At 39.5% G+C, this 11,221-nt stretch overlaps 1 protein-coding gene across 1 annotated transcript in view; it reads left to right on the forward strand.

Moving 5' to 3' along the window:
• LOC113407399 (parafibromin) overlaps positions 1 to 6,008 on the forward strand; it is a 176,782-nt gene extending 170,774 nt beyond the window's left edge. The window contains exons 16-17 of the mRNA XM_026655872.2: positions 1,890 to 2,031; positions 5,923 to 6,008. Coding sequence (XP_026511657.1) covers positions 1,890 to 2,031; positions 5,923 to 5,959 — 179 coding nt within the window. The 3' untranslated portion in view covers positions 5,960 to 6,008. The remainder of the gene's footprint in view (positions 1 to 1,889; positions 2,032 to 5,922) is intronic.
• The last annotated feature ends 5,213 nt before the right edge of the window (positions 6,009 to 11,221 follow it).

Genomic DNA, 11,221 nt, shown 5'->3' on the forward strand with positions numbered 1-11,221 from the left:
GTGCATTAGCCGAATACCAACTCAGAGGTAAGTGTCAGCCACTGAATCATTAAAAACACTTCCTGCAGCACCTTAGGATTACCTTGAAGTTCTATCATAATACTGATTGGGACTGACCTAAAATAATTTGAGATCTGATGATATCACAGCGTAAGATACCATTTGTACAAATGAATATGTAAACAGTGAATATTATCTTGCTGCAGAGCTCAATGTATGTTTAGCATTATGAAGGTAGACTTGTCCTTGGTTGGGAAGCAGCCTCATCAGTTTTAACTCATTTCTTCTGCAGATGTAGAGTGTGTATCAGAGTTGAGACTCATGAATGCATTATTGAAAATCACTATAGCAGCATGCTCAGTTCACGAGGAGCCAAGAGCCACCCACAGGAATACTGATATTGAGCAGGGTAGCACTATTCAGATCAGTGGCTACCCACAACCACAGCAGTGTGAGAGCAGTACTCTTCTTTGACAGGATGGGGCAGCAGCTATAGTCCAGAATAAAAGCTCTGGTGGTCACTACTTATGCATCAATGTTACAAAGTGTTGTAATGGGTCCTAGAGTCTCAGCTCTGATAAACGCTGCATTATGTCTTCAGTAGACACCAGTAATAAGAAGTGAAGCAAGCCTGGAGAGAAGGCAACAGCCTGGAGTGGGAGGCGGAACCCTACTATATATTTGTGTGGTATTTGAAGTTAAAATCTCAACCTCAAATGTACACACTAAGACAGAGCAGATGTAATAAGGGGAGTAAAAGGAGGAGGATTCTGCTTCTGGGAGGGAAATAATGTTTTCTGAGCCCAACATTGTGAACACAGAACATAACAAGAATCCTACTACTGGATCTGATATAATTGTGATCTGCATTCTTGTTGTAAGTAATTCTAGTAGGCTATTGAATAAAGCAATGCTGTGTTTTCCTTTCCTTAAATTATTTTATTGACCTCTATAGTGTTCAGAAAATTAATGCTTTTGCACTGAGTCAAAATAATAACTCTTTCATGTAGGCTAATAGATTTGCTGTTTAGAAGATTGTTTATGCACAAAAAGTTAAATTTATGCAAACTAAATGTCCCTCTAGTAGTTCACTTTCAAGCAACTCAGGTTAAATTTACTGATTTTCATCTCAGAAATGGCTAAACAGAATGTCAGGCCCCCCCTCCCCACCCCACGCCCCCCAAAAAATTGCGTTTGACTTGCTTTCAGCTCAACGAGCTATTTTTCCAAGAATCTCTGTGCATTAAAAATAGGGACTGCCACTTCACCCATAATCATAGCATTGCTAGTATGATATATGCCAGGGGTGGCCAACCTGTGGCTCCGGAGCCACATGCGGCTCTTCAGAAGTTAATATGTGGCTCCTTGTATAGGCACCAACTCCAGGGCTGGAGCTACAGGTTCCAACTTTCCAATGTGCCAGGGGATGCTCACTGCTCAACCCCTGGCTCTCCCACAGGGCCTGCCCCCACTCCACTCCTTCCCACCCCCTTCCCTGAGCCTGCCATGCCCTCGCTCCTTCCCCTCCCCCCCAGAGCCTCCTGCATGCCATGAAACAGCTGATCAGGAGGTGCGGGGAGGGAGGGGGAGGCACTGATCAGCAGAGCTGCCAGTGGGCTGGAGGAGCTGGGAGCGGGAGAGCTGATGGGGGGCTGCTGACATATTACTGTGGCTCTTTGGCAATGTACATTGGTAAATTCTGGCTCCTTCTCAGGCTCAGGTTGGCCACCCCTGATGTATAGTAAGAGAGTTGGGTCATGGGTCCCCTATGTAGACATGACTGTGTGCCCTTAATTACATTTTCTAGTGTGCATTCTTAACTGAAGAACTTTTTGTTTTGTCCAATGAGAATGATTATAATCTAATTATTGCTCCCTTGTGTCCTGTAGTTAAAGCTTTCCATCTCAAGTATGATGAAGTACGTCTAGATCCAAATGTACAGAAATGGGATGTGACAGTATTAGAATTAAGCTATCACAAACGGCACTTGGACAGACCAGTATTCCTACGTTTCTGGGAAACTTTGGACAGGTAAATACGCTGAAAACTTTTACTATGAGTTTTTTGTGGGGAGGGAGAATAAGGTGTCAAGGAAAATTGTATATCTTACAAAGATCCAAGCAATAGCTTGGAGACAAAATACTGCTTGCTATTCATGATTATGACACTGCAAAGCCACCTTAAATTTCCAAAAAAGTACAGATAGACCTAGGGGGAATAACTAGTCTTCTTGGAATGAAAAGTGTCAGTTTAATTCAAAAGAGTGTGATGGTAAAACTGCTGCTAAACCATCTACTAATACTAAGTCCATACCTACAGTTTTTTCATAATGTAGAGAAGGAGCTTGAGGAACAAGTGTTATGAACAATTTCCCATGTAGCAGTTCAATAAACATTAAGAAAACAGATGAGCCTATTGTATCAATTTGTAAATTTAGTTTGATTTTGATACTGTGATTGTTTAACAGCAAAATATTTAAACAAGGCTGGGATTTTCAAAACTGCCTAAAGCACCTAAATCCCATTGAAGTTAGAATTCCTTCAGGCTTCTCTGAAAATCCCAGTGAAATCACTCATTTCCAAACTTCATTATTTTTTTATCTCCCCATCAACATCTTCCACAAATAACTGCACAAATGTTTCTAAAGGCTTCCCAGAAATGACTGATCAAAATGAACTTTAGATTCCTTTTCTTATAGTCTTATAATTTCAGATGTAATTTAATGTCTTCAGTAAGGCATTTGACACAATCTCACATGACATTCTCATAAGCAAATTACAGAAATGTCGTCCAGATGAAATTACTATAAGGTGGGCACAAAACTATTTGAAAGACTGTACTCAGAGTAGTACTTCTTCGAGTGATTGTTCATGTGCATTCCACAATAGGTGTGCGTGCTCGCCATGTGCACCGGTGCCGGAAGTTTTTCCCCTAGCAGTACCCGTAGGGGAGCGTCCCTAGTGACTCCTGGAGTGGCGGCACCATGGCACAGTATAAGGGGCGCTGCGTGTTCCCCCTACCCTCAGTTCCTTCTTGCCGCCAGTGAAGGTGCTTCGGAACTGCTTGTGCTCCAGCTCTCTGCTGTAGTTTTCCCTATTTGGACTGTCGTTTAGCTGGCAAAATGGTAAAGGTTCTCCTGGTGGGCTGCCGATCACGGCGTCTCACCAGTGGCTGCCCCACTCCAGCTTATACTGGATTACCTCCTTCATCTCAGAGCCCAAGGCCTAGCGTCCTCGTCCGTCAAAGTGCATCTGGCAGCCATATCGGCCTTCCGCCCGCCAGTCCTGGGCCACACAGTATTTTCTCACATCATGACTGGTCGATTCCTTAAGGGCTTGGATCCCCTCTTTCCTTATGTTAGGCCCCCGGTCCCACAGTGGGACCTGAACTTGGTTCTGGCCAGGCTGACAGGGCCTCCATTTGAGCCACTTGCCACATGCTCCTGGTCCTACCTTTCATGGAAAGTAGCCTTTCTTGTGGCAATCACGTCTGCTAGCCCTGACCTCCGAACCCCTGTACACGGTATTTCATAAAGATAAGGTCCAGCTCTTCCCACACCCTTCATTCCTCCCCAAGGTGGTCTCCTGCTATCATGTAAGCCAGGACATTTTCCTTCCGGTGCTCTGTTCCAAGCCCCATACGTCTAGTGAGGAGCGCCATCTCCACATGCTAGATGTGAGATGGGCCCTGGCATTTTACCTGGAACAAACAAAACCGTTCAAGAAGTCTTCACAGCTGTTCATCGACATGGCCGAATGCATGAAGGATCGGCCGATCTCCACTCAGCAGCTCTCCAGCTGGATCACTTCATGTATCCGCACTTATTACAACCTGGCGGGAATTCCCCCCCCACCGATTGTGAGAGTGCACTCGACAAGGGTGCAAGCCTCGTCGGCCGCCTTTCTAGCTCACATCCCTGTTCAGGACATTTGTAGGACTGCTACATGGTCATTGGTCCACACGTTCACCTTGCATTATGCGATCGTCTCCCAGACCAGGGAGGACGCTGGGTTCAGCAGGGCAATGCTCCATCTGTGAACTCCTACCCACCTCCAACAGGTATAGCTTGGATTCATCTATTGTGGAATGCACATGAGCGATCACTCGAAGAAGAAAAGACAGTTCTTCGAGTGATTGCTCATGTATATTCCATGTGCGCTCCCTCCACCCTCAGTTCCTTCTTGCCGCCAGTGAAGGTGCTTCGGAACAGCTCTGCTCCAGCTTTGCTGCAGCTCGTCCCCAAAACTGCTTGTTCGTTCAGTGTATGATACCAACAGTTATAGCTTGGAATCACCTACTGTAGAATACACATAAGCAATCACTCGAAGAAGAAAAGACAGTTTCCTTTTCCGTAACTGGTGTTCTTCGAGATGTGTTGCTCATGTCCATTCCACATCCCACCCTCCTTCCCCACTATCGGAGTTGTCTGGCAAGAAGGAACTGAGAGTGGGAGGAGCGCGCAGTGCCCCTTATAACGCGACATGGTGGCGCCACTCCAGGAGTCGCTGGGGCGCTCCCCTACAGGAACTGCTAGGGGAAAAACTTCTGGCACCGGTGCACGTGGCGAGCACGCACACCTATTGTGGAATGGATATGAGCAACACATCTCAAAGAACACCAGTTACGGAAAAGGTAACTATCTTTTATCAATGGTGTGCTGTCAAACTGGTGGGATGTATCTCGTGGGGTCCCACGGGGGTCTGTCCTGGGTCTAGTACTATTCAGTATTGTCATTAATGACTTAATGATGGAGAGGAGTATGCCTATATAATTTGTGGATGACATCAAGGAGGGAGGGATTGCTAGCACTTCAGAGAACAGGATTAGAATTCAGAACTACCTTGGCAAATTGGAGAATTGGTCTTTGAAATCAACAAGATGAAATTCAGTAAAGACGAGTGCAAAGTACTGTTCTTAGGAAGAAAAAAATCAAATGCACAATTACAAAATAGGGAATGACTGGCTAGGCAGTAATATTGATTAAAATAATTTGGGGGTTAGTGGATCACAAATGGAATATAAATCAATGTGATGCAGTTGCAAAAAAGACTCATCATTCTGGGGTGCGTTAATGGGGATGTTATAAATAAGACATGGAAGTGCCACTCTACTTGGCATTAGTGAGGCCTCAGCTGGAGCACTGCATCCAGTTTTGGGCACCACACTGTACGAAAGATGTAGAGACACTGGAGAGAGTCCAGAGGAGAGCAACAAAAATGATGAAAGTCTTGGAAAATCTGACTTATGAGGAAATATTAAACAAACAAAAACTGGGCATATTTAGTCTTCAGGAAAAAAAAAAAGAAAGAAAAAGACGGGGTATGGGTGGGGACTTGACAAGTTTTCAAATACGTTAAGGGCTGTTATAAAGAGGACGGTGATTAATTGTTCTGGATGTCCACTGAAGGTAGGACAAGAAGTAATTGGCTTAATCTGCAGCAAGGGAGATTTAGGTTAGATATTAGGAAAAACTCGAACTATAAGGATAATAAAGCTCTGGAATAGGCTCCCAAGGGAAGCTGTGTAATCTGTCATTGGAGGTTAAGAACAGTTTAGACAAACATCTGTCAGCAGGATGGTCTAGGTTTACTTGATCCTGCCTCAGAAGGGGGGACTGGACTAGATGACCTCTCAAGGTCCCTTCCAGCCCTCCATTTCTGTGGTCTATAAACCAAGCCAGAGTTCCCTGAAAGGAAACATTTGACTGTCCTCCCTTCAGACATATGGAACACAGCATTGTACACAACTTTCATGACTCATGAAGAATCTTTTTTTGGATCTTTTAACATTTGTTAATGTTCTAAGAATTAGGTTTTAAAATAATTTTACTTTTCTCCCTACTGTGCAGCATTGTTCCTTGAATGAACACTTTCTATAACTACCAGAAAATGCTGTTAATGCTGTTTTTTGTTAACATTGCAGGTACATGGTAAAGCACAAATCCCATTTGAGATTCTGAATCCTCTGGCTGCCATTCATTTCGTGGAGTGTGATTGAGAAATATGAAAGATACTCCAGTCTGGAGACTAAGGCTCTCACTGTATGCATTTGTCACGAACTTTACAAATGAAGAAAGGGTCACAGTTTAATCTTTTATAAGATCTTGTTTGGATGCTTCGTGCTATGGCAGGTTGATACCTGCTGTTATTACAAGCAAAAGTGTTTTGCTTAAAACTATTTTTTTAATAATGTTAGCCTTCTAGCCTGCAAATCAAATTGTATATTTTGATAGCAGCAGTTTCTTCCCCATTTTGTTAAGTTAGCAAAATTTTTAAACAGTATGTTTTTGTTCCTCATTAGAAAATAGGTCCATCTTCACTGAAGGTTACAGTGTGGTGTGTGTGTGTGTGTATATATATATATATAGATAGATAGATAGATTGATAGATGTTATGAGGCTTTCAAAATGACTTTGCTTCTGAGTTTAGCTCTGGTTTCCTTTGCTTTATTGTTTCACTTACTGAAAATATTTTGTTGTGAATGGTATTATGTTTTAGTCTATAGGACTTGCAAAACTAAGCAAAGTGACAATTGTTTTGGATAAATCAAAATGTCAACCTGTATATGTACTGTATATTCTGTTTTGTTGAAAAAGGGATGATGAAAAATCAAGAACCACTTCTTTGGGCTTATAATATTCCAGTTTAACAAATCTTTAAACTTTATTACAAATACATTCAAATAGTGTTAACACAGAATGTCCATCCTCCACACAGATCCTTTAATTTAAAATTTAAAGTGTGTATTTGTACACTACCACCTGTCAAATACTTTATATATGAGAGTCCAAACATTGTATAGACTAAACAAATGAATAGAACGAGGGAGAGTTTGCTTTTTTTAAGTCACCACACAGAATTAATACTTTTAATGCCAGTACATTAGATAACCTCTAATGTTTTTCCCTTATGACAAAAGTAGCCCAAACCTTGTCTCCAGGAGTTGCCATTTTCTGATCTGAGCAGCTAATGCAGCCTTCCAGCAGTACTGCACTTGTACTCAAAATAAACCTACTCCAGTTACCAAAGAACACATTTGCTTGATCTAGATTATGAGCATCACTAAGGCAAGAAAACACTGGTATTTGTATGAGTTTATGGTAACTACTTACTTTATGACATAATTTAATATAGTATACCAGTTGATATAATAGAATGATTAAATACTATAACATACATATGGACTTTTCTGGGGTAGAAAAAAATGTGCTTATATTTCTGCTCTTAAATTCCGAACCATGTTTCTTATGCTTTGCATTTGAGGTTTGACAAAAGTAAAATATTCTACATATTCATTTTCTTTTGCTTTTATTTCACATTTTATCTTCATTTTTTAATATAACTGGAAGCATAGCTCCTACAGAAGTTTTAGAACCATACTGGCATACCAGGGCTCTGAGGTCCCAATGGCTTTGGTGATACTTAACATTTTCATCTCAACTGTACTAAAACTACAATTTTTAAATTTAAAAGTAGGAAAAATAAAAATCTCCCAATTCAATTTTTTTCATAGCAATTAAAATCCACATCATTAGCACTAAGAGTGGAGTTTTGAATGGATATCACAAAATCACTGAGAAGAGCAAACAATTAAAGACTGTAAAATAATTAAATAAAATCCTTTTTAGAAAGTTCCTTTAACTGGTTTAAGAGGTTTGGTCAGATCCAGGTCACTGACTCTCCCACTAATTCTGTTTCACAGAATTAACCAGAATTTTCCTTTCTTTGTATCTCTTAACCTTGGATAAAACTAGGGAACAATTGTCATTAGCACAGCACTTTTACTGTGAAGAAATGATCAATACAATTTGGGGTTTCATACTGCTGAAGTTCTGGGGCATCTAATATTTCTGTTTCTGCTGCTCAGAAATGGGACATTTTGTAGAGTTAGTACTATGTATGCAGGCAACGTACTTAGTTTTTAAAAGACTACTATAATGGGCAGCTGCAACTTTTCCCACAAGGTTTTGGTATGTACATGTACTGCTCACGTGCATTATAATTTACAGATTATACTGTGTTTTTTTAAAATATGCAAAGTCCAATTGACATTCTCTTCTCCATCCTCTGTTTGTTGTGTTGTGTGTTAAAAGCACATGGTGCTACAGCTCATCAGTCAGTCTCAGACCCTGCAATGCTCAAGCTCAATGTGGGACACTGGAGGACAGCCTGATTCTGATTTCACTTACAGTGGTGTACATCCATTGGAGTCAGTGGAGTGATGCAGGTGTGAAACTGGCAGGAGAGCAGAATGTGTGAAATCTGTTGGTTGAACTGTACCATTTTTTGTGGATTCAAAGCCAGACTTTTAATCTTTTGGAATTTTCTATTTGCAATATAATATGTGATTACGATCTAAAACATATTTATGAAGGAGATGGCACTTTTAGGTCTCTTCATTCATGAAGGTAGTGAGGTATTTATCTAAGTCATTGTGCAATTAGTTCCCATTGACTTCAGTGGGAGTTGGATAAGGTCCTCACAGAATAGCTTTCCTGCGGTCTTTCTATATATACATTTATACACACATTATGAAACTACTTGGACTTAAAGTTTACCCATACAGCATCATTTTACAACAGATCAGGTGTTTGAGATCACTTTATGCTTAATTTATCTACAAATTAATGAAGTGTAAGGAAAACTGGTACCAGGAACTGGAGAAGCTGTACTATCTGCCATTTGTTTAAGTGAGCTGCATTCCTATTGGTGAGCAGTTTTAAGAGCTTGCAGTGCTGAGACGTGTACAGATTGTGTAAACTATATTGAAAATTAAAATGTATAAGTGAGAATGTGAGCTATTTTACTGACTGTCGTTTTACATAAAAGTTAAATGACACAAGCAGTATAGGGTTCAAATATCAAATTGACTGTTTCCTCTCTATTCTAGTACTGTTTTAATAATCAAAACTGCTTTGAAATATCTAAACAATAACACCTCTACTATCATTGTTTAAAAAGTACTAAAGCAAGATGGAAACTGGCTTACAGTGTGATATTCGGGATCCATACTGCCAGGGTTTAAAAAAAATTACAGCAATATTATAGCTGCCAATAGGGATCTTTTGAAATACCGATTTATATTAAAAATATTACTGCTTATAATTTATACAAAGCAAGAACTGTCTGTACACTACTTGAGCTTTCTGAACGCTGCACTGAACAAAGTGGCAGAAGCAGATCTCTTAAGTAAATGCAGAGGTAATTTCTTTTTAAATAGACTTGTATACCTGAAGAAATAACGGAGCAGCACCTTCAACTGAATAGGCTTAACTACTATATAGTTATTGGCAGGGAATTTTTTTCTATCAAGATAATTCTACAAGGATATGCTAAAAGCCAGTGCTTGAGCTACATGATTTATAGAACTATTCTACAATACTGTAAACTTCTTATTTTTGAATACAGATAAGGAGTAATATGTGGGAAGTGTACTATGTATTAAGTTCATAAAGGAGCTGAACCTATGATCAAGGATAATGTGATATTTGATGTCAGATAAATGTTTATCTGAACAGCACATTTGTTTTTGGCTTTCATTCTGTGTTCAGTCACTGTATAAAATATTACTGTTCTCTTCAATGACTTTCAAAAATAAGTTTTATTGTTCTAACTTTTCATTCTCATACCCAATCAAATATGCACTTAGTTGCTAATACTTGCTAACACTGTACAAAAATAAGATGGTCAAAATTAATGGATTAGATGGTGGGTTTAAAATTTAATGTTGTGAGGCTGTGCTCATTTTAATTCAAAAGCCATAACTAATGCCAAGTTCTTTATTAAACCAATGTGTTCATGAAAAATTAAAAATCCCTGCCTGAAGAAATTGTTGGCCTAACAGGTTAAAGTTCACCTGGAATGCTAAAAGAAATCATCTGTGGAAAAATGTGCCATATAGATTGGATTCTGTGAATATCAAATTGTAGCTCTCTAAATTGTTATGTAGCACCAGTTTTTTAAGGCGCTATGGTCCTGTTAGTTTCATTTGTCTGGACGAATACATGCTTCATTAGAAATTGTAAGTACACATTTATCTTTTTGGTTTGCTGTGCAGTCTTTTTCTTTACCCAAAGACCTTTAACATTGTATGTAAATCCTGAGGTAATGAGTGGAAGGAAATCATTTAAAATGCGAAGAGGTTGGAGTGAAGTTCCTTCCTTTTGGCAGTATAAGCACGGTGTGCTGAGTCCAACAATCCTCTGCTTGGTGCCAGTGAGTATAGAGAATACTGCAATGTAACTTGTATGGGAGGGCTGCTGTTGACTTCCATTTTTCTCTCTGCTGGTGAGAAATATAATTGCTGTAAACTCAGAGAAAATGGTTATTTATTGAAGTAGAACACATTTTGGTAAGAAGCAAATGTTGACAGGCAGTGTTTCTAAGTTGACTTCACTGCATTCATTTTTCTTTAAACAGAAGTGGTTTTAAGATTTGTAAATGAGTGCAGATCCAAAGAATATTCTCAAATGTTTGAAATTTAAATCCATAAGCTAGTTTACATGTAAAGCTGGAAAAGTTCTGAGGTAATATATAAAGCTATATAAAAAAGTATTACTGTTCATGGATTTTATTTGCATCTGTAAATTCCCTTTCCATCTACTCTTCACTTATCCCAAAGTCAGAAAACCTGATTACCATGCTTGTGTACATTCCTGAAATTGTCAAATGTAAATCTTCCTGAAACTGTAATTGCCTGAAGTTCTGAGTGCAGATTTGTCTAAAATAACAAGCAACGAAGGAAGCAAAAAATGAAGCTTAACTTTAAATCTAGTTTGCCCAGCCTGCCTAATGAAAGTGCTTGAGTGGCCCTGTGTGAACTAGAGTTTTTCAGTTCCAGCTGCTGCCTTCTCAGATTCTATATGGGGGGTGGGTTGAAATCCAGGCCATGCAGAAATCAATGGCAAAACTCCCACTGATTTCACTCAGGCCTAGATTTACCCAGTGTCCTAAAGACTGAGAGTTTTAAAATGAGAGATTCTCTAGAATCTTCCAGGAATGAAGAGTAGCAAGTTGAGATGGAGGAGACGTTTTATAAAAGTGTAAGGGTTGAATCTTGGGCAATTGTATTAGATCTTAGAAAAAATTGATCACACTTAGTATAAAGGTTCCAAAAATGGTTTTAAAAGGGTTAGTAAATGATTGATTAGTTGTTAGTCCAACCGGTCAATACTTTTCTTTATTGCTATATTTTATGAACCACTATAGCTTATGATCTATAA

The sequence above is a fragment of the Terrapene carolina genome, unplaced genomic scaffold (genome assembly GCF_002925995.2).
Source record: "Terrapene carolina triunguis isolate 2854851 unplaced genomic scaffold, T_m_triunguis-2.0 Scaffold211, whole genome shotgun sequence".
In the NCBI taxonomy this organism is placed as follows: domain Eukaryota; kingdom Metazoa; phylum Chordata; order Testudines; family Emydidae; genus Terrapene; species Terrapene triunguis.